The sequence below is a fragment of the Nansenia antarctica genome (genome assembly GCF_963989245.1).
Source record: "Nansenia antarctica genome assembly, chromosome: 19".
Lineage (NCBI taxonomy): Eukaryota > Metazoa > Chordata > Actinopteri > Argentiniformes > Microstomatidae > Nansenia > Nansenia antarctica.
In genome coordinates, this window is record NC_137692.1 from 17394072 (window position 1) to 17417729 (window position 23658).

Sequence of the window (23658 nt, forward strand, 5' to 3'; positions counted from 1 at the left end):
CAATGTCTCCTCGTTACAACGGTAAAAGACTGTCCAATACCAACTATAACAAGATAATTTCATTATGAATTATATATTCACCAACAGGCTGTAATGAATAAGCTACACATATTTTGGGATATGAGACAGATATAGATTCATATTTATAGACAAAACATGCAATTTTGTCTGAAACGGTAATTCATAACTACGTTATTACAACTAATGAATCTGTACTGCAAGTTAACTTAAACAAATGATCTATGTACTGCAATCAAACGTGCGGTTTCTCAGCGAGTCCCCACTCTGTGTTCCAGGTGGTCGGCTTTGGACCCTTAGAGGAAGAAGACCGTCTCTCCTTCAGCTCAAACAGCGTTCAACAAGATCATTTCACTACCCATCTTCCGTCGTAGACTGAAGACCCACCTCTTCAGGTTACACCTTAACTGCTCCTCCTGAGACATCTTCTGCCCCTCAGCACTACGTCTCCTAAAGACGTCCGCTTTCCCCTCTACTGTGTCCCTAAGAACTTCTATCGCCCCCTTTGTACTGTTTCTCTGTTCCTCCAGTATAATAAAAAAAAAAATAATGTTTTTAAAGGTTTTAGAAGAAGGTGGTAGAAGAAGGTTTCTCCTTCTATGAATGGCCCCGGGCCTGAGCTAGATTACTCTTCCTGCCACGAATGGTGGACTGATGATTCACATGCTTAGCATTCAAATGTATTGATTGTAAGTCGCTTTGGAATAAGGCGTCTGCTAAATGACAACAATGGAAATGGAAATGGAAAAAGACCGTCTCTCCTTCAGCGCAAACAGCGTTCATGTCTTCATCATCTACCAAAAGAAAGGCTGCTTCGAGAGTGCTTTCCCATATCTCCTCTTTTTTTTTCCTGAAGTCTATACTTTTTTTTTAGCAACTAGGTAGCTAGTGTTTTTGCACCTTGCTTGTTTGTCTGGTGAAGTCTTCTGTGGATGGTCGTCTACCTCCTACAGGAACAGTTGTCAACTGTAATTATGGTGAGCGTTTGTGACACGTTCTAATGCTTTGGTCCTCATATCGGCAACCAATCAAAATGTCCTGACTTTTCTTTTGAAACTCGGAACGACGTTTCAACGTTGTTGAGAATCACAACACAAACTCGCTAGCCAAACCAAAAATCCCCACTGCTACCTAGTTAACTACAACACTACTTTACATTGTTATCAGACTCACAAAACAAGCTGTGTTAGTTGACGAGCGATGTGTCGTTGATTTAACAATGCGGAAATGTTTTCACATTTTTCGAAAGAAAAGTCCGATTCATTACATCGGATCCCGATATGAGGACCAAAGCATTAGAATGTGTCACATATGAGACTGTCCTCCGATTTTCTAATACGTGATTATCTGCACTTCAAATTAGACACCATCGGAAGATTTATTAATGCTTATTTAACTGTTAAAAACACTATCTGTCTATCATATTCAGCAAATAAATGGTTTGAAATTCTGTGTCCTTTACGATTTGGTCAACTTTTTTTTAAAAACTTTTTACCACTATCCAAAGGGACTTACAGGGAGTCTCGTTGTCATAATTTCAGGCTAAGTCTCTTACTCAAGGACACACTAGTGGTGGTGTTCCCAGGTCTTACTCAAGGACACACTAGTGGTGGTGTTCCCAGGTCTTACTCAAGGACACACTAGTGATGGTGTTCCCAGGTCTTACTCAAGGACACACTAGTGATGGTGTTCCCAGGTCTTACTCAAGGACACACTAGTGATGGTGTTCCCAGGTCTTACTCAAGGACACACTAGTGATGGTGTTCCCAGGTCTTACTCAAGGACACACTAGTGATGGTGTTCCCAGGTCTTACTCAAGGACACACTAGTGATGGTGTTCCCAGGTCTTACTCAAGGACACACTAGTGATGGTGTTCTCAGGTCTTACTCAAGGACACACTAGTGATGGTGTTCCCAGGTCTTACTCAAGGACACACTAGTGATGGTGTTCCCAGGTCTTACTCAAGGACACACTAGTGGTGGTGTTCCCAGGTCTTACTCAAGGACACACTAGTGGTGGTGTTCCCAGGTCTTACTCAATGACACACTACTGTAGTGGTGGTGTTCCCAGGTCTTACTCAAGGGCACGCTAGTGGTGGTGTTCCCAGGTCTTACTCTAGGACACACTAGTGTTGGTGTTCCCAGGTCTTACTCAAGGACACACTAGTGGTGGTGTTCCCAGGTCTTACTCAAGGACACACTAGTGGTGGTGTTCCCAGGTCTTACTCAAGGACACTCTAGTGGTGGTGTTCCCAGGTCTTACTCAAGGACACACTAGTGGTGGTGTTCCCAGGTCTTACTCAAGGACACACTAGTGGTGGTGTTCCCAGGTCTTACTCAAGGGCACGCTAGTGATGGTGTTCCCAGGTCTTACTCAAAAACACACTAGTGGTGGTGTTCCCAGGTCTTACTCAAGGGCACGCTAGTGATGGTGTTCCCAGGTCTTACTCAAGGACACACTGGTGGTGGTGTTCCCAGGTCTTACTCAAGGACACACTAGTGGTGGTGTTCCCAGGTGGGATTTGAACTCATTGAACTTTGAACTAGACCCACTGATATCTTTCTTCTTACCATGCTTTATAATGGTGGGATTGTATGCTAGAATATTTCTGGTGGCAAAAGAGCAAGTGAAGAAGATTTAAGATGCCAGCCACTGTGTACATACACATGGGAGGGGTAAAGGTGTCATGTCTAAACGCTCGGAGGTCCAGATCCCAGAGCCTGTGAGGTGAGGTAGGACCATGTTGGCCATGACCTCTCAACACCAACACCCAGGGTTCACTTGAGTTCATTTGGACTTGGGAGGTGAACAAATGTCTAACTCTGCAACAATGTACCTGTGAGAATTTAGAGCTATCTAAGAATAGCTAGAATTAGTCAAAGGGGAGCCCAATGCAAAATACAATGCAAAATATAGATGAGAAGCTCAGTTTCTGAGGAGGAATTGCACCATGATTTCATGTAAATTGTGATAAATTGCATTTTAATGGTAAGTTAAATGTATGTAGTCTTGATGTTATTTGTATCTTCCGGGAGCTGACGCAGTGTGCATTACCAGTAGTGGCTAAAATAGGAGGGATGTCAAATGTAAACAAATAACGTAACTGGTTTATTTGATTGAGTTTTACGACCCAGAGAGCAGATCCTATTGGAGTAAAACATGAGCAGGTTGTGGTGACGCATATCCTCTTGAATCACATCCAAAGAGTACTGGAAAATGATGAGAAACCAAATGTTTCATATTTGTATGATGCTAATTTGATCTAGTGAAGCCAAAATTCTAAATAAAACACTGGAAATGATGTTCACTTCAGTGGCCGACTTCTAGAATCGCCATCGAAAGAGAAAAAGTTGATTCATAGGGTTTCAACAGTCCTATAATATTCTCAAGCCACCACATTTGAAAGTAAGGCCTGAGTCCTGAAACCCTGTAACACGACAGTACTTCCTGGAAAATAGGTCTTTGAGAGTCCTTGATTTCATCGCTGTGTGAAATTCATTAGACCAGAGACGTCCAGAGCTCTAAACTTCAGATACTGAGGACGTCAGATACTTTTAGTCAAGGCCCTGACCTAATCTGTGTAAGAGAAATGTAATGGTATCTAACATGCAATATTAATGGATTCATGTCAGTGAGTGAATGAGTGCTTAAGCAATAGCTCCCCCATGTGGCCTGAAAGCTACAATGCATCCAGGAGCCACACATATCAGGGTTTACACAGACATCAACAAGCCAAATTCACTCATCACTTTTTCAAGCACTTCTTGACAACTTCTCCGTTATATACACACCCCAAAAATGCATAATGGTCTGAGAACTTGAAGCTCATGTGTCAACAACAAGACACAACAAGAAAAATCTCATTTTTCCAAAACTCAAACCACAAGTAACATGCTTTAGCACATGTTGTTCCCCGTTGTCTCCCGGTAAAGAGCTCCGTACAGAGCTCCGGTGAGGCTATCGGTGAGGATACTTCACCCAAAGGACTTATAATGTTGGGCTATAACGTGTTGCATTTATGAAATCAATGAACGACTGCAGAGAAAACGAAATTACATTTCTGCATGCAACAAAAACATTTTGAACTCCGAAAAAAAAAAACGTTGGGTTGAAGGTTACTTTCAAGTAAAATACTCAATGTCTATTTGAGTCCTTCTTGTATTTATGAACTTAAATTATCCACCGGCAGCAAACCAAAAACGCCGTCCTCTCTCTGTGTGCCGTCATCCTTTTACTGGCGCGTGCAGTCCGCTGTCAACCTGAATAATAAAAGGACGATTTCATTGAACAATGAAAAAATATGAATATATGCAAAATAATAGGCAATTAAAATATGTATCTTACTTGGTTAATGTGATTTCTGCTCCTGAACCTCAGCGCACAGCGTCTGCACATCAGAGAGGGGCATATCCCTGATTTTCTGCACAATTTCACTCTTGTTTTTAAAGTCCGTGAATAGATGTTCTGAAATCTTAATGAACGATTCTTTTAGATATTCTCCATCTGTGAACGGCTTCCCGTGCCTGGCTATTTCCTGAGCGGCTACAAAACTAGCATATGTACTTGAATTTGTAGACTTCATCCACTTCTTGAAGTGATCTTTGCTCAGATCAACCTTCCGCATCAGTTCCGAAACGGCTTTTTTTCTCTCATCTCCATCCGGATATTTTTGAGCAAAGGCTGCGTGTTTATTCTGGAAATGTCTTGCGACATTTGACTTTTTGTTGTTTCCTAGTTTCTCATTACATATTAAGCATACTGGTAAACCAGTCTCGTCAGCAGTGAAAGCAAATGAATCTGTCCACGTACCATTGAATGTTCTGTTTTCTTCAGACACTTTTCTTTTCTTAGAATTCTCCATAGTTAGCCTACCTGGGATTCGAAAAACCCGCGCGCTGGCGGGTGTCGCACATTAGCGGATGTGACGTATAGTAACAGCGACAACATTTTTTTTTTACACGTTTTATTTAGATGTTACAAGATCACCATAATCTTCAAATTTAGAATTAGCCTACATTTTAAAAACGAACAAACTAAAATAAAATACTTTTTTTTATTTAAATTTTTTTTTATTTTCAAAAGCCACAGGGAGCCGCATCAGAGGGATGGCCATAGGTAGCGCTATGATTCGCTATGATTCGCTATGATTCGCGATGACAACGATGACGACGAAGACCCGTTAGTAGATCTGAAACTGTGTGTTGTGTGTGTGCGTGTGTGTGTGTGTGTGTGTGTGTGTGTGTGTGTGTGTGTGTTTCGCGCGCATCGCGCGTGTGCCCGCGCGTGTGACCAATGTGTCACAGTGTGTGTGTGTGTGTTCAAGTGGTATCTTTGTAATCATGACACGGTAGACATTTCTAAGAATGTATTTCACTGTTATACATTTTCCATAGTTTGCTTCAAATTTTAATTCTAATAGGTATGAAATGAAAAAAAGATTCATTACCTTTAGCTATGGTTAAGATGTATTAATTACTATGGCCACACCCCTCTTCTTACCTTATGACGCATGAAATACTTGGTTTACCAAATCCTTTCTCAATGTTTTGTAGTCTTCCTCAATCAGATGTGTTTTTTGTAGTAAAGCAACAAGATTTAATGAAATGCAATGAATTTATTGTAAATCAATACAGCATGAAACCATATTTACATAAAAATGGATTGACCATACACAAACAAAAACGTATTCATTCACAAATTAGCTGGAATCAAGTAAAAACATTGTGTAGGTTAACCGAAATATAGCATGTGTACATATACATATATATCTTATTTGGGAAAACCTCAAACAAGCAGAACCATGAGATTAACCACACCAATGAGGAGTGTTGTGACCCCCACAAGGGACCGGGTATTGTCACCACCATAGTGGCATTTCTACAAGCAGAACCATGATAATAACCACACCAATGAGTGTAGTGACCCCCACAAGGGAATTGTCACCACCATAAGGAGGAGTGGAGATGCTACAGAGCGGGAGCTATGGACAGACAGAATGCGTCAATGGGTAACAGCCGGTCTCCGGCAGGACAATTCCATGGCCAATGTTAATAATGCTGTCTAGTCTGTCACCAGGCCGATCCTGGACGTAGGCCCCAGAGAGACGGAGGGAGAGCCTGGCAGTTGAAAGCGTGGGGCCTGTAGCCACATCTAACCCACGCCCATGAAGAGGATGGACTGACTCAGACAGCATGCACGTGTCAAAAGCCCCTCCATCTGACATGACTATAACTCTAGCTAGATCCAGACTCTAGCTGGAAGGAATAAGTGAATAAGGCCATCGGTCATCCACCGTTATCGTTTGGGGTAATGTGACCAACATGTAGTTCCCACTACTGTTCAGATTCAGTTTTATATTTGCGACTGCAAACACACTAATTAATCAATCACTCTTCCGAACTGGGAGCCTTGAAACTTGCGCACACAGGGATTCCAAGATTGTCCTTGACCTCTAACAGAAATAAATCATAATCAATTGAATGTTCAAATTCAAACAAAAAAATGTCCAGCAATTCTTGACGTTCTTCTTCGTCTTCAGTCAGTTTCAATTTAGCCTCTATTTCCTCTCTCTGTATTTTGTCCAATTGAAGAAAAGCAGGCTCCTGGACCTTCCCTTCCAGCCGGTGGGCGTTCTTCTTCATCCACTCCGCTCCCAGGAGGGTGGACTTGCCACGGTCTACAAGACAAAAACAGTTTAAAGTCCTCTTACAGTGGTCCATAGAAACAGTTCTACAGCCAGTGGTGTAGTGGCACCGTTTTCATATAAGGTTATAGTAATATACAGTACTGGTGAAGAGAAACATACCCAAGTTGTCGTCTTCTGTCCTCTTTTTCTTGGCGTCTTCCTCTCGCATTGTTGCGGCATAGCTGTGGTCATTTCTTATGGCATTGCTGCCCACCACACTGTCAGACCGCTCACACTGAAGGAATAAAATGCATGGTGCAATCACAACTATTGAACTAACAAAAAACACTATTATTTACCATTCAGCATCATGCTCACCTCCTGTTCCCTCTTCCGCTTGTTTGCCCGTAGGACCTCATCCCCAACTTTGAAGTCAAAGGATTTGACCCCCTTTTTGTTCCGGGCCTCGTAGGCCTTTTTCTGCCTTGCCTGGGCAAATTGGATGTTCTGGTAAATCTGAAAAATTGTTATAATTTAATTAATTGTCCCTTAAAACATATTCATATTTGATAGCATATATTGCCATTGTATGCATATTTGTTATTATTAGATATTATTATGCATAAATTGCCATTTTTACATCACCTTTGCATGTAGATCTGTAACTTCGACAGTCTTCGCCTGTACATCCTCCTCTGCCAAATCAACCACAACCACAGCTGAGTCGTCACCCTCCTCAGTCTGTGTTGTGTTGATGACACCTGGGCTGCGAGGGTGCCGTCCGAACAGTGCCAAGTACGGGGGTGTACTTGGTTGATCGCTGTAAAACAAAACAAAAGTACAATCAATAGCATTTCACCATCTTTCTATATTGTTTGAATAGTTTTTTGTTTCTTTCTATGTTTGTTTGAATTGTTTACATATGCAGTTGTTACACAATAGTAGGCCCCCTCAAATGGGCATCCCAGTTCTGTCCCTCCCCACAGTACTTGGCAAGCGCAGTCTTCACGTTGCGGTTTGTGCGCTCGTCCTGTCCATTGGCCTGGGGGTGGTAGGCTAACGTGATGCAGTGTTTGACACCCAGAGCCTCAAAAACACTATGGTTGACCTGCAGATGCACTAGTGTATGCAATTAAATTAGATTAAATTACAATTATCAAATGTCACACATCACATACACTGTGTCTTATATAGATAACTGTACCTCATTCACAAATTCCCGTCCTTGGTCGTTAATGATGCTCTCTACCAGTCCAAAGTCAAGAAGAATGTTGACTATCTTCCTGGACACCTCATTGGCTGTTTTGGTGTAGAGGGTTTTTGCCACAACCCACTTGGTGAAGAGGTCGGTTGCAGTCAGAATGTATCTGCAATGAAAAATGCAGATTGTTCTCCATTAGCTACAGCATTGCAGCAGCTATTCCTCATGGGGTCCACCAAAAACTTGCTTCATAACTTTTATTGACTTATCCAATACATGATGTCAGCTTATCTCACTAGCTTTAACCAAAAGGGGTTACACATACTTCTGCCCAACATTCAGTAGTTACCTTTTGCCCTTTGCAGTGGTGGGAAGTGGACCAATGAGATCAATCCCCAGGACACTCCATGCCTCTTTCACTTGGATGGGATGGAGTACAGGTGCAACTGTCTTTATTTTCTCATGATGTTGACAGCGGGGGCACTCATCAACCTTTAAAACAGTGACATTTCAGAGGAAATTATCTTGAGTCAGAGAATTCTTGATGTGGTTGAGGCGTCATGTTGGTGGTGGTGGTCAGCTGCTGGGCTTAGTGCCTTAGGTGCAGAACCGCTGTGGTTGAGGGCAGGGTTCGAGTTATAAGCTGAACTCTGTGGGGGTCTCCAAAATAACAGTGCGAAATGTTCTCATGCACGCGCGAATCATGCCCACACAGCGATGGGACTTACAAGTTTTAATTAGCTATAGGCAGTAGCGGATTAAGGTGGTCAGTGGCCCTAGGCTACTCCTTTGTGTGAGGACCCCCCGCCCCCATACACAAGTCTCCCCCCTCCCCAAAATATACAACTCACGAGCACCCTGCACACACACACCACTCATAATGCTTTACCATAAAACACTTAAACACTTTAATAACACAATAACACAACAGTGTTAATAATGCAAAGAATTAAAAAAAGGTTCAGTGCATTCAGTTCTGTCTCTATTGCTCTCCTCTCCCGTTGTCTCTCTGTTACTGTCCTGTTGTCTGTCTCTCTGTTGCTGTCCTGTTGTCTGTCTCTCTGTTGCTGTCCTGTTGTCCGTCTCTCTGTTGCTCCCCTCAGCTCTAAATGAAAGAAATGAATTAGCTAATTAGTTGGCATGTAAACATATAGTTAGGGTTGGGTACAGTTTGGGTTTTATTCGATACCGGTGACAAATCGATACTTTAAAAACGGTACCGGTACAGAAACATCATCCTCATCCTCAAATCCCAACATATCCTGACGCTACAGCTGCAGGCTACTCATTTCACCACATCAACAGCCCCACATGAAACAACAGCTATAAAAGCGATAGTCACACATGTATCTCGGCCAATAATTTTGTTATTTTTGCTATACAGAAGGAGCGAAAAATACATTAGGTTAGTACACTAGGTTAGTAAAAAGTAAAAGCCACCTTACCTTTACGGAGACAAGATAGACCAAAGTGGTCTGTTTTCAGTAGGCTGAGTGGTCTGTTTTCAGTAGGCTGAGTGGTCTGTTTTCAGTAGGTAGCAGAGTCCTCAGTAGTAGCAGCAGTAGTAGCAACAGGGCTAACGTTAGGTGTCATAGCAGGTTTCTTTGATAAAAACCCGACATTTTCTAGGCTTGATGACCCGGTCGGCAGCAGTGGCCTTTTTTTGGGCGGCATGGTAGCTACTGTATGTATATACTCCTGTATAGCTAATTAATGAATGTTTGCTTCTCAATAATAGGCTAGGTGCACGATCTCACTACTTCCTGAAAGGCAACTGGTGTCTCACTCTATTGGTTTAATTGATTAATCAGCTGTGCACTGTGTGTTCCAACGGTTTACCGCACAGCTGATTAATCAACCTTTTGCTGTTGCACAATATTCTACTGCGCCCCATGGTGTCTTGGTGGTGAAGTGCAGGCAGTCAAAGGCAAACTGTCATTCACAGGAGATTAATGGTGCGCGTAGTTCTTTTGAAAAACGTGTTTATTTTACAATATTGATAATATAAATTAAATAATATTCATTACATTGACATTTTGATCAAATAATAGTTGTGGTAATGTATTATTAGCGACCCCCACAGATTTTTGATTTTACTGCCTTCATGGGAGCTCAGAGAGCCTCAGACCATCTCTATGGGAGCTCAGCTCCCATTGGCTCCCACATAACTCGAACCCTGGTTGAGGGGCTGCGGCCTGTATGATGGTCTGGGTGTTCCAGTGCAGAATCAGATTGTGGTCAGTATGAGAATTACACAAGAGTTGGAGATCTTTGAGTAAAAGATCATTGCTAACGGGCAGTGTATAAATTACAATGTTCACACACACCATGCACTAATAACAGGTGGACCAGTGGTAGGACGCCATCACCTTCTCCAGCGTTCGGCGTCACCCTGGATTACCCCCAGTCCCATGGTTGTCGTGGCACTCCCAAGTTCAGATCAAATCAAACTTCATTTGTATAGCCCATTTCTCACAAAAATGTGACACAATGTGCTTCACAGAGAGCAAAGAAGATAAAACAACAATAGAACAGATGAAACAACAATAAAGACAGACATTTAAAAGGCGAGATTGAATAAGTAGGTTTTGAGGTCTCCAACAATGATAATCTTGTCATAATTGGGAAAGATGATGGACAAGAACTCAAGTCAGATATGAAAGTTACCATCAGGACATCACGAAGTCCATCTTTGTTGCACACCACCAAGCGAAGTTTGTCCTTGTACTTGTCCTTGTAGTACAACTCCTCACCTGATGCAGCAGGAAAATACAGCATTCATTTAGAAGTGCAAATATAAAGCCACTGGAAACAGGTTTTATGCACACAATTTTGATATAGGCCTATGCATTTTCGCCATTTCAAGCAGTGGCTTCAAGAGTGGATATAACATAGGCAGGCCCAATCCCGATTCTCTTTTCTACCCCTATGGCTCGTTTTCGAGTGTCACTCGATTCGAATGCAAGGCCTTCGAATACGTCACAAGCCCTACCCCTTGAAATCTAAGCCCTCTGAATTGGGACAGCCCTTCACGGCGCCTACGTCATCACGCGGTACGGGTGACGCGTTGTGTTGCCGGCGAATTCTCACATCTCGCAATGCCTTCTTCAGCTGTGTTTATTTCTGTTGCGTGTGCTATAAGCATCTATTTTCATTTGTTATCAACACACTGTAGTGTTTAGACGTTCCTTTTTTAGTCTCTTCCGTCAGCGATGTCTTTTTTGTGGACATCGCAATAATGACAATGAATTTAATGACAATGAATGACTCCAACCAAAACAACCAGTCCATCAGTAGTCATAAAGCGTTGTCCAAAAATCACGTTACCAAGCGCCTTTCTCAGAACAATTCGTCGTCTAGAATCCAAAAATCAATCCATAATAGTGGTGGTCAAAAACGTAGAAAGAGGATCTCTTGGGGACGCGGCCACATTTGCCCGTGAAGGAGAGATGACAAATAAGCGGAAACATTATTCTCAGTAGAGTCGAACGGTGATAGATCATCATCCTTTACGCGTATCCTTAACTGTAGTTACATTTCGCGTGTCATATGCCATTAGACATGGAAATATGTCAATGCGCGGCTGTCATGCACAAATCAGCTTGTAACGTTAGACACACAGCACACAGCACATCGGCATGATAACGTTTTGTTGTTGTTGTGCTTGTTATAAAGAAAAGGTCTATAATGCATTGAAATTAATGATACAACCCATTAATAATATTACCAAATAACAACTGCTCGGATTAGATTGCGGGTGGAAATAGGTCAAAATTCGCATCATGTACAAGTCAGACGAACGTTTGATAGATAACTTTACATATGTGTACCATCATCCGCTGTCAAACGCCACAGGTAATAATTGATTTATGACTGTAATCTCTGAAATGCTCGACTGTCATGCAGCGTTGCGTTACTGTAACGTTAGACACAGCACCGACATAAAAGCGATTTTTGGGTTAAGCTTGTTATAAATAAAAGGTCTATAATGCATTGTAATGACATTAAACTAAGACAATACGATGGTTATCATAATTTTTCAAATCTTTATTAATAAGTAATTACAGAGAAAGTAAAATGACATTTCCGCATTGAATAGAGCGACATAAGATTTCTGTAGATGATTCGCAATGCATCCTGGTATCAAGGGGTAGCGTACCGTTAGCCCTTCGAAGCTAGTCTGGTCCTGAAATCCCTCGAAACGAAGTAATAGTTAGCCCTCCCCCTTACCCCTAGCCCTCGATGAAATATGAATTGAGACAGCCCTCGCCCTAAACGTGAACGCGCAAATCGAGCCATAGGGGTGAAAACGAAGGGCTAGGGGTGAATTGGGATTGGGCCTTATTCACACTGACTTACCTTTCATCAAGTAATTATTGAATGAATGAATGAATGAATTCTTGGACGCCTTTCGAATCCTTGATTTAAGGTTTCCAACCTTGGGCATGCCAGGAGGATACATATCATGCATCAAGTCTCTCTCTGTCGCGTGCAACATCCGCGCGCAACATCCATGTATCTTAAGGTAGCTACAGAGATTAGATCTATAAACAGCCAAAATTACTGATGGGTAAAAATGGCGGTCATCATGTGATCGTAAGTCATCGTCGTCAGCGAATCATAGCGCTACCTATGGCCGGAAAGGGCAGAACCTATGACCGGAACAGGTAGGGTCGGAAAAAACCTCCAGGGTCGGAAAATCCGGTACTTACACCGGAGCCGCGGGTTGCCGACCCCTGGGCTAGGCTAACCCTTTAGTTCCTATAATGCGCAATGAATCTAACGTTTTACAGTTGACGGAAAGGAAAAATAGCTTTATACCAGCTTAATCCTGATGTGATTTTTAAAATGTAAGGATACTGGGTGGTAGAACGCCCATATCTAGTGCAAAGATATGAAAATAATTGTACTCACAGGGTCAAAAGACCCCACCCGTGGCTGTTCTAACACTAGAACAGCCATGGGTGGGGTCATTAACACTAGAACAGCCATGGGTGGGGTCATTAACACTAGAACAGCCATGGGTGGGGTCATTAACACTAGAACAGCCACGGGTGGGGTCATTAACACTAGAACAGCCATGGGTGGGGTCATTAACACTAGAACAGCCACGGGTGGGGTCATTATGACCCCACCCGTGGCTGTTCTAGTGTTAATGACACAGTGACAGCCAGCCTTCCCCTCAGGAATGACGTCCCCCAGCGGACATCCACCCCCCTCCCTCCGGCAGTGGCATTAGGGACTCAGCTTGGAATTCAATAGTTGAATGAATGAATGAATGGTCTTTATTGTCATTGATATAGTACAGGTACCAAACAACGAAATTTGGGAGGGGGGGCTCCCCTGCTGCTAGGAAGAAAAAAACAATTAACAAGAAGGGAAAAGAGCTGGTTTACATAAATAAAGGCTATGTACACTATCCACTATACTATACTATACAAATAAAACACTGTGCTGTACTCTATGCTATGCTATACCTATTCTAACATTTCCTATCTCTGAACCTTATGTACCCGAGGGTTGTCATATTGCACATAGTGTTATTGCACATTCATTTAAAGTGTCGCAGTTTGCAGGTTATGAAATGTTCACAGTTGTGTTTCAGTATTGCACTTGATTTCAATCTAGTAGCTGCCATCAAATTGTCTAGATTGTACAGGGCCTAGAACCTAGGTCTTTGCTGTGTTCAGGGCCTGAATGGCCCTGGGGTAGAAGCTGAGCTTCAGTCTGTTTGTCCTTGCGAACATGGTCCTGAACCGCCTGTCCGAGGGCAGCCGAGCAAAGTGGGGCGCTTAGGTGGCGTAGCGGACTATGCGCTGACCACGTAACCGCAGGGTTCCCGGTTCGATTCCAGCCGCGGACATATCCTGCATGTCATCCCTTCTCTCTCTCTCACCCGTCCTTCCTGTCAAATCTCTACTGTCTCTGTCACAATAAAAATGAAAATATGAGTGGGACTGCCCCACTCAGAAAAAAAAGAAAAAGGAATTCAATAGTTGCTGATAGGGCTTTTCTGCACTGCTTTTTTTCAAAGGTGTTTGTTGCCTAAAATAATAATCTGTAATAATTGTGCGATGATAAAGTAGACTGATGCCTCCTCCTCCAGTGCTGTTGTGTTGGATACTGTGGTTGTATGTACGTCACGTGTGTTTGACATGTTTCATTACGTTCCCTGCATTACACTGTTTGCACAACAAACATACGTTATGTTTTTGCACATAAAAGTATTTTGCACTCCCTACTACCTACAATCTACTACTATTTCAAATGTTGGTACTATTCATATTGTACCATTTAGTCAGGGTGTGTTCTTGTATTCAGGAAGTATATTTATTGTGTATGGTGTATAACATTAACCTCATAGGAGCCAACGGACCCCCATGGGCATCCGAAGTGATATAAAGAGTTTACTTCGATCAATTCTCTTCATCGATATCACATTTTTTTCACAACTTTGCATGCTATACGATGCCACCATTTTTTCCCCGAGACGGTAAACACGGCCTAAGTCACATCCAGTTTTCTCCAACTGGAGAATGTGTCATGTCCGGTTTCAACGCCGAATTTCCATACCATTGGTCGGCCAACCCAAAAAAATCCCCCCCCAAAAAAGAAATCTGATACATGAGAAAGGTCAAAGGTCAAAGATGGTGCCAAAATATCTCCAATGGCCTAAACATATAGGTGTCCGCCTAAACATACCTGTACTAAAACAGGTACAAAGTTGCATTTGCTCACATTACTAGCATCGACTTTGGCACAAGTACTAATAAGACCCTGGAGTACTGATTCCTAGATGATTTGGGCTTCGTTATCAGGTTTCCAAGGTGATATTCACTGTAAAAGCTGTTGTTTTTTTAGGCGGAGACTGAATTTGAGATGTTTTATAATGTTCTAGCTCTATTTGCTCTGACACAGTAACATAGATTTTGATTCTGACACTTCTACAGCCACCCCACAGGTGTTAGCTTTCATTTGATAACAATATCATTATGAAGGCCCTTGTGATTGTGGAGATATTCTATATTCACTGTGGGCATGTCATTTCGAGCAAAAAACCAGAAAAATGAGGTGGATAAGATCTGGTGGCCCGTGTGAATCAAGCGTCTCTCTGCTCTCAAGTATGTGACATTAAAGGACTTTGTACTAGAGTGGCCTTTACCTCCTCACATCAAACAACCCTGGGGTTCACACCCCCTGAAACTGCTGCGTCACTGTTTGTCCCGAGCAACACAGCAACCATACCTGGGAGCCCACTTGGAAGGATGACAGACAGACACAGACATACACACACACACACACACACACACACACACACACACACACACACACACACACGCACACACACACACACACACACACACACACACACACACACACACACACACACACACACACACACACAGTTACGTACTTTGGGAAACTTTGCATCACTGTGAAGAAGTCATGAGGGGGTTTATTCGTTCTGTCAACTGGGAAATGTTGGGGGGCATAGCCCAGAGTATGTTTGGGTTGGCTGAGCCAATGTGATGTGTTGTATAATAGTATGAATGTCTGTCTTTAAATGTGTGCGGTTGGTTATGAATGTTGGACGTCCTCCGTGTTTATTTCGTTTATCTTGTTGTCCTTACCCGTCTGTGTTTTGTTTACCATTATTCCATCATGTTTTCTCTCTGTTTTAGAGTCCGCGCCCAGGGCGCCCTAAACCGGTGTAGTTTGGTGCGTGTTTCAATAAATTGACTATGACTATATATGTGTTACATGAAAAAGAATAGTTCACCTCCCAAGTCCGAATGAACTCAAGTGAACCCTGGGTGTTGGTGTTGAGAGGTCATGGCCAACATGGTCCTACCTCACCTCACAGGCTCTGGGATCTGGACCAACATACTCACTCAAAAACAAACAAAAGGCACAATGAAAACAAGCTACCTCTCAACGGTGAAATGTCGAATCTGAATCGCTGTCTCTCTCTCTGTCTGTCTCTCTCTCTATCCCTCCCTCTCTCTCTCTCTGTCTCTATCCCTCCGCTCTCTCTGTCTGTCTCTCTCTCTCTATCCCTCTCTCTCTCTGTCTCTCTATCCCTCCCTCTCTCTCTATCCCGCTCTCTATCCCTCTCTCTCTCTGTCTCGCTCTCTCTCTCTATCCCTCCCTCCCTTCCTCTCTCTTTCTCTCACATGGTAAAAACAAGCTACCTCTCAACAGTGAAATGTTGATAGTTTTCCCCAGACAAGCCACTTGACTAGTCAACATACAGTACCAGTCAATACACTGCCCCAGACATGTCACTTCTAGAGTACAGTCAATGCTCTGTTTGCACTTGTCTTGTCTTGTATATCTGTGAAAAAATAGAACTAGCACGCACACTCCAATGCCACAAGTTCCTACTATGTGTTTCAACATAAATGGCAATCAATGTTATCTGAATCGCTGTCTCTCTCTCTTTGTCTCTTTCTCTATCCCTCCCTCTCTCTCTCTCTCTCTCTCTCTCTGTCTCTCTCTCTCTCTCTTTGTCTCTCTCTCTATCCCTCCCTCTCTCTCTCTGTCTCTCTCTCTATCCCTCCCCCTCTCTCTCTCTATCCCTCTCTCTCTCTCTATCCCTCCACTCTCTCTCTGTCTGTCTCTCTCTCTATCCCTCCCTCTCTCTCTCTGTCTCTCTCTCTATCCCACTCTCTATCCCTCTCTCTCTGTCTCTATCCCTCCCTCTCTCTCTATCCCTCTCTCTCTCTCTCTCTATCCCGCTCTCTATCCCTCTCTCTCTCTCTCTATCCCTCCCCCTCTCTCTCTCTATCCCTCCCTCTCTCTCTCTCTGTCTCTCTCTCTCTCTATCCCTCCCTCTCTCCGTCTCTCTCTCTATCCCTCCCTCTCTCTCTCTCTCTCTCTCTCTCTCTCTCTCTCTCTCTCTGTCTGTCACTCTATCCCCTCCCTCTCTCTCTCTCTCTATCCCTCCCTTCCTCCCTCCTTCTTTCTCTCACATGGTCTGCGTGAAGGTCAACGTGAACAGGCCACCAGCCTCCGTACAAAAGCGTGCGTCACACAGCCCCACACACAGCCCCCCCCCCCCCCGTGTAAAGCTGTTGAAGTCAGTTCACTACTATCGCAGCCATGCGTGGTGTCTGGTCCGTGAGTGTGAGTGTGGGTGTGAGTGTGTGTGTCCTGGGCCTGGCAGCCCTGGGGGTCCAGGCCGCGGTGGTCCTTGAGAACGGCCTGCCCATCCTGTGGGAGCAGGCGTCCGGCCGGCTGGCCGACCTGCCGCAGGTGGACAGCGTGGTGACCGTGGTGACCGTGGACCCCTGGGACTACCGCCAGAGGATGGGTCTGTACCGGCTGCTGCTCAACGCCACGGGGCGGTACATGTCCTGCATGGGCGCCAACGCTACGGATAGCCCTCTGTGGGAGCTGCCCATGCAGCTGGGCTGGATGCTCAGGTCAGGTACGGCACAGTAGGAGCGGAAGGCACGCTGTGTGTGTGTGTGTGTGTGTGTGTGTGTGTGTGTGTGTCTGTGTGTGTGTGTACGGCACAGCAGTAGGAGGCGCTGGCTCTACCTCAGCGGGCTAACACAGTTGTCTCGTGGTAGTACACGGTCCAAGCTCCCGGGGCATATTACATAACATTACATTACATTACAATGTAATGTAACATTACATTACATGACATTACATTACAATGTAACATTACATTACATTACATTAGCTACTGTATACCAGGAGACATGTGCAATGTGCAATATACAGTAGTACAAAGGTAGTAATGTAAACGTCAGTAGTGCAAAGGTGCAAATATGCTCTCTCTGACGCACACCAGACCATGTCCATGTGACTGTGATGCGTACAAATCATGTGGATGTATCTGTAAATCAAGGCTGTGTGTGTGCCTGCATGCATGTGTGTGTGTGTGTGTGTGTGTGTGTGTTTAAATCGAGGGTGTGTGTGTAATGCGAGAGGGTGTCTGCACAGTCAGTGATGATCTATAGTATGTTCCTATAGGGTGTGTGTACAGGTAGTGATGTGATCGTGTGTTCCTATAGGGCGTCTGCTTGACCCCATCGGTGTCTCCATATGTGGACATGCGACTGGAGACAAAATGTGCATCTCTGGTCTGAGCTATTGGGCCTGTGAGTACTGTAGTGTATATTCATACAAAACCTACCTGTTCTCCCAAGCATACAACCTTCCCTACCCTTAACCATCTCCCCTAACCCTGCCACCCCCCTTTTCCCCCTCCCCTGGACAATGCTGTGTTCATTGTTTCCGGTACCTTGGTTGGTTGGTTAATACTGTGTATTGTACTCGTGTTTTCTACGTACTCATGTCTTCTGTTGCTTGTTGTTTTTGTGTACCCATACTGTCAGCGTCTTTGAGTCCCTGAAAAGCGCTTTATAAATGATAATGAATTATTATTAATATTAGATACGCTAGTTACACAAGACATACTAGTTAAAGAAAAACATAACTATAACTGTCCCATTACATACGCAGGGCACTGTCGTAGGGTGTTATCCATACGATTATACTGCTAATATCTAGTTGTTCTCTCTCTCTCTCTCTCTCTCTCTCTCTCTCTGTATCTCTCCCTCTCTCTCTCTGTCTCTCTCTCTCTCTCTCTCTCTCTCTCTGTATCTCTCTCTCTCTCTCTGTATCTCTGTCTCTCTCTCTCTCTCTCTGTCTCTCTGTCTCTCTCTCTCTCTCTCTCCCTCTGTCTCTCTCTCTCTCTCTCTCTCTCTCTCTCTCTCTCTCTCTGTATCTCTCCCTCTCTCTCTCTCTCTGTATCTCTCTCTCTCTGTCTCTCTCTCTCTCTCTCTCTCTCTCTCTCTCTCTCTCTCTCTCTCTCTCTCTCTCTCTCTCTCTCTCTCTCTCTCTCTCTCTCTCTCTCTCTCTCTCTCTCTCTCTCTCTCTCTCTCTCTCTCTCTCTCTCTCTCTCTCTCTCTCTCTCTCTCTCTCTCTCTCTCTCTCTCTCTCTCTCTGTATCTCTACAGGTAACAACTACCAGCTGTCTGTAATCCCGTTCCTGGCTGCGGTTCAGGAAGGTGTAATCGGAGACAGTCTCCTTCAGGTCCAGCTGCAGACGCCCAGCGAAGATTACTGGGCAGACTACTGCACCTCCTATTCAGACTGCTCAGCCACACAGCCGGAGCCCTTGGCCAAGTGGGAGGCCTTCTTCCAGGTATCTACCAAGCCTGTATTCACCATCATGTACACCCTCATATGTACCCTCATATATACCCTCATATATACCCTCATACATACCCTCATATATACCCTCATATACACCCTCATATGTACCCTCATATATACCCTCATATATACCCTCATATATACCCTCATACATACCCTCATATATACCCTCATATGTACCCTCATATATACCCTCATATGTACCCTCATATATACCCTCATACATACCCTCATATATATCCTCATATATACCCTCATATATACCCTCATATATACCCTCATATATACCCTCATATATACCCTCATACAGCCCCTCATATATACCCTCATACAGCCCCTCATATATACCCTCATATATACCCTCATATGTACCCTCATATATACCCTCATACATACCCTCATATATACCCTCATATATACCCTCATATATACCCTCATATATACCCTCATATATACCCTCATATATACCCTCATACAGCCCCTCATATATACCCTCATACAGCCCCTCATATATACCCTCATATATACCCTCATATATACCCTCATATATACCCTCATATATACCCTCATATACACCCTCATATATACCCTCATATATACCCTCATACAGCCCCTCATATATACCCTCATACAGCCCCTCATATATACCCTCATATATACCCTCATATATACCCTCATACAGACCATCAGTAAATCCACCACCAAATCAATTTCTTCTCCTCCTTCAGCCATTGTGCTGCTATTTTAGTTTTACTTCAATTCAAGTAATACGCATTACATAAGTAGTTTTCGTGCGCCGTGATCGGAGGGCCAGTTAGCTAATTGAAGTAAAACGAGCTAGCAGCACAATTCGTTCAGAAGTTTGCAGCAGCTAGAAGTTTGCGGCATGTCAAAGAATCAGCCCAACATCACAAAATCTAAATCTGATTGGCCAGTAGTACGTATACAGTAAGGTCTTTTGACAGTATTGACCGTCTGTTAATGTGGAGACAACAAGGTTGTGTGTTTCATGGTGGTGTTATGCTGTTGTCCCTCAGGGCCTCAGAAACGTGAGTGGGTCTCCCATCACAGACTTTGAGAAGAGAGACCAGATCCTGGGCCTATTGTGGGAGGCCAAGGCGGCGTCTCTGGAGCAGGCCAGAAAATGCAACAGGGAGAGGTAAGAATAATACTATAGTAATGTAATATACCCTAACCCTAGTAATATACCCTAACCCTAGTAATATACCCTAGTAATATACCATAACCCTAGTAATATACCCTAGTAATATACCCTAGTAATATACCCTAACCCTAGTCATATACCCTAACCCTAGTAATGTACCCTAGTAATATACCCTAACCCTAGTAATATACCCTAGAAATATACCCTAACCCTAGTAATATACCCTAGTAATATACCCTAACCCTTGCACCTCCTATTCAGACTGCTCAGCCACACAGCCAGAGCCCTTGGCCAAGTGGGAGGCCTTCTTCCAGGTATCTACCAAGCCTGTATTCACCATCATGTACACCCTCATATGTACCCTCATATATACCCTCATACATACCCTCATATATACCCTCATATCCTCATATATACCCTCATATATACCCTCATATATACCCTCATACATATATCAGTACCCTCAGTATACCCTAGTAATATACCCTAACCCTAGTACCCTAACCCTAGTAATAATAGTGTGTGTGTATATGTGTGTGTGTGTGTGTGTGTGTGTGTTAACCCTAACCCTTCTTCCTCTTGCGTGTGTGTGTCGTAGGTGGACGCTATACTCTCGCCCTGAGAAAAATTTCATATCGGATTGGCAGGAGTTTGCCGAAATGGTAGGAGCAACACACTTCCGGTCCGACATGGCGCGCTCTCTCCTGTTCCTGTCTCCCCTGCCCAGCAGGGTGCTCCAGGAGGGGGACGGCGCCCCGGGCATCGCCGACCTCAGCGCGGAGGAGAACCACATCCTCTCCATCTTCCGCTGGTTGTTCCGCTCAACAGGTAAGAAGCTCACGCCGGCCCTTACATGGGCTAGGGGTAATGTGTAGGGGGTTAGGGGCTAGGGGTAGTGTGTAGGGGGTTAGGGGCTAGGGGTAGTGTGTAGGGGGTTAGGGGCTAGGGGTAGTGTGTAGGGGGTTAGGGGCTAGGGCCTAGGGGTAGTGTGTAGGGGGTTAGGGGCTAGGGGTAGTGTGTAGGGGGTTAGGGGCTAGGGCCTAGGGGTAGTGTGTAGGGGGTTAGGGCCTAGGGGTAGTGTGTAGGGGCTAAGGGACAGGGGTAGTGTGTAGGGGGTTATGGGCTAGGGCCTAGGGGTAGTGTATAGGGGGTTAGGCGTGGTGTGTAGGGGGTTAGGGGTTAGGGGTAGTATGTAGGGGGTTAGGGGCCTAGGAGTGGTTTCTGGATGGGGCCCTACTTTAATTACTTTGTGACACAAAACTATGGTGACACAATGACACGATGATGATCTGTTGTCTCCCCCTGGAGGTGAAAGGCTTGAAGTGCACAATTGCACCAATTAATAATCCTATTATTATTTTATTATGTAAAAAAAAAAGGAATCTGTAACAGGGGTATTGGCAATACCTGTTGCACTGTACAGGGTTCAGGTCTCTCTCTTGTAGAATAGATTGTATCTCTGACAGGTGTACAGTGGCATGTTACAGGTGTGCAGTATGTCTGACAGGTATAGCGTGTTAGAGTAACAGGTGTGTCGTCTGCCTGCCTGCCTGCCTCACTGTCTGTCTGCCTGTCTGTCTGCCTGTCTGTCTGTCTGCCTGTCTGTCTCCCTGTCTGTCTGTCTGTCTGTCTCCCTGTCTGCCTGCCTGCCTGCCTGCCTGCCTGCCTGTCTGTCTGTCTGTCTGCCTGCCTGTCAGGCTACATTCAGGGTTATTTTATGAGAGCCATGAAGTCGGCCAAAGACAAGGAGAAGGGCCTGAAGTTCCTGCAGCACATGGTCCTGGACCACTCCTTCGACGTCTCAGACTCCTCCAGTTCCTCCATCAGACGGGTTGTGGAGCACGCGATCAAGGGTCCTGGACCACACCTTCAACGTCTCGCACTCCAACGTTTCCTCGATGGGAAATGGATGGATTCTGAAGAAGGCGATCAAGGAGTCTGAGGAGTCCAAGAAACCTGAGGAGTTCATGTCCTCTGAGGAGTAAGGAGAACTAGCCACGTAACCCCCGGTTACATACCCCTATAACCCCTGGTTACGTACCCCAATAACCCCCAATAACATACCCCAATAACCCCCAATAACCCCCAATTACATACCCCAATAACCCCCAATTACATACCCCCGTAACCCCCGGTTACAACACTCCAACTAAGAGTGTACTAAAACCCCTAAGCCCCCTGGTTTCATTCATCACATTTATACATGCTAGTGACATTCCACGGGTGATCATGGCCACATGCCAGTGTCACACGTTACACGTTAGCGGGGCTAAGCAGCGACTGAGTGAAACTACACAAAGTACTAAAGCTAGTAGCACCTACAGTAGCATGTACAGTGTCTTTATTTTGACATTTACGTCTTTTCACAGAATGTAAATGTCTCTCCCACAATAAACAACTTGTCCACCACCGAGTGTTCTGGTTCTTTCACAATGTGTAGTGCTGATAGGCTTGATCTCTCACTCATTGTCCTACTAGGGTTAGGTACTATAGGCAGGGGTGCACATAACTTTTTGGGGCTAGTGCTCAGAGGAGCACCTAGGGATGCTGCTTGGTGCTCCCCGAGCTCGCGAGTCACGACCCGTCCCACAGGATGGATAAAAAAGGGATACATGGATATATTATTAGCAAAACGACATTTATTCATAAATAAAGATGAACGACCAAATTATTGTGTGCAAAACAAAAGAAACAAATGCAAAATCAAATGACTGCTCTTTAAGAATGAAAGTCTGTCCGACTCCTTTAAACACAATGAAATCAACTGACATCTCTTTAAGCACTAACTGAATGTCTGTTCTTTAAACACACTGAAATAAACTGACATCTCTTTAAGCACTAACTGAATGTCTGTTCTTTAAACACACTGATATAAACGGACATCTCTTTAAGCACTGCTCTGTTCTGTAAACACTGAAATCAACTTTTCCACAAAAAAAAAAAAAAAAAAGAGCTGTTGGTGCGCAAGAGCGCCTTCATGCGGCTGATTTGCCGCGCAGCATGCATTTTGGCGACGCATGCGCACTTGCGCACCAGTTATGTGCACCCCTGACTATAGGGTTAGGGCTACTGTTGGGTTAGCAACTAGTAGGGTTGGGGTTACTCTAAGGTTAAAGGGGCAATCTGGCATTGGTTATTTTTTAGATTAATTGTATATAGCCATTGATTCTTGAAGAATATAACTTAGAAATAGCTTATGAGCTTAGTCCAACTGTCTTCAGAACCCAACATATAAACTTGTTTCACGCCATTGTTTGTAAACAACGCAGTTGTTGCAATATAGCTTCAAAACATGGTTAAAGCTATAACTGTTTATTTTTTCTCATGGATAATGAGTGAGTCCTTGCACCCATAGCTCTGTGGATGAAATGGAGAGTGGTTACATTTCTCCAGCCCGATCCCAGCAGGGAGCCAGCTTTGTTGTTGTTTCAATTCCAAGACCCGAGTCAGAAGTACGCAGGTTCCGGGGAGTTTAG

At 44.1% G+C, this 23658-nt stretch overlaps 1 protein-coding gene across 1 annotated transcript; it reads left to right on the forward strand.

Annotated features, from left to right (window-relative positions):
* Positions 1–16928: 16928 nt before the first annotated feature.
* LOC308174105 (protein LEG1 homolog) lies at positions 16929–22261 on the forward strand. The gene is made up of 6 exons (XM_080549168.1): positions 16929–17275; positions 17871–17957; positions 18819–19006; positions 20055–20176; positions 20781–21010; positions 21880–22261. The coding sequence occupies exons 1-6, from the start codon at positions 16948–16950 to the stop codon at positions 22122–22124; spliced, it is 1200 nt and encodes a 399-aa protein (XP_080405294.1). The 5' UTR covers positions 16929–16947; the 3' UTR covers positions 22125–22261.
* Positions 22262–23658: the final 1397 nt, after the last annotated feature.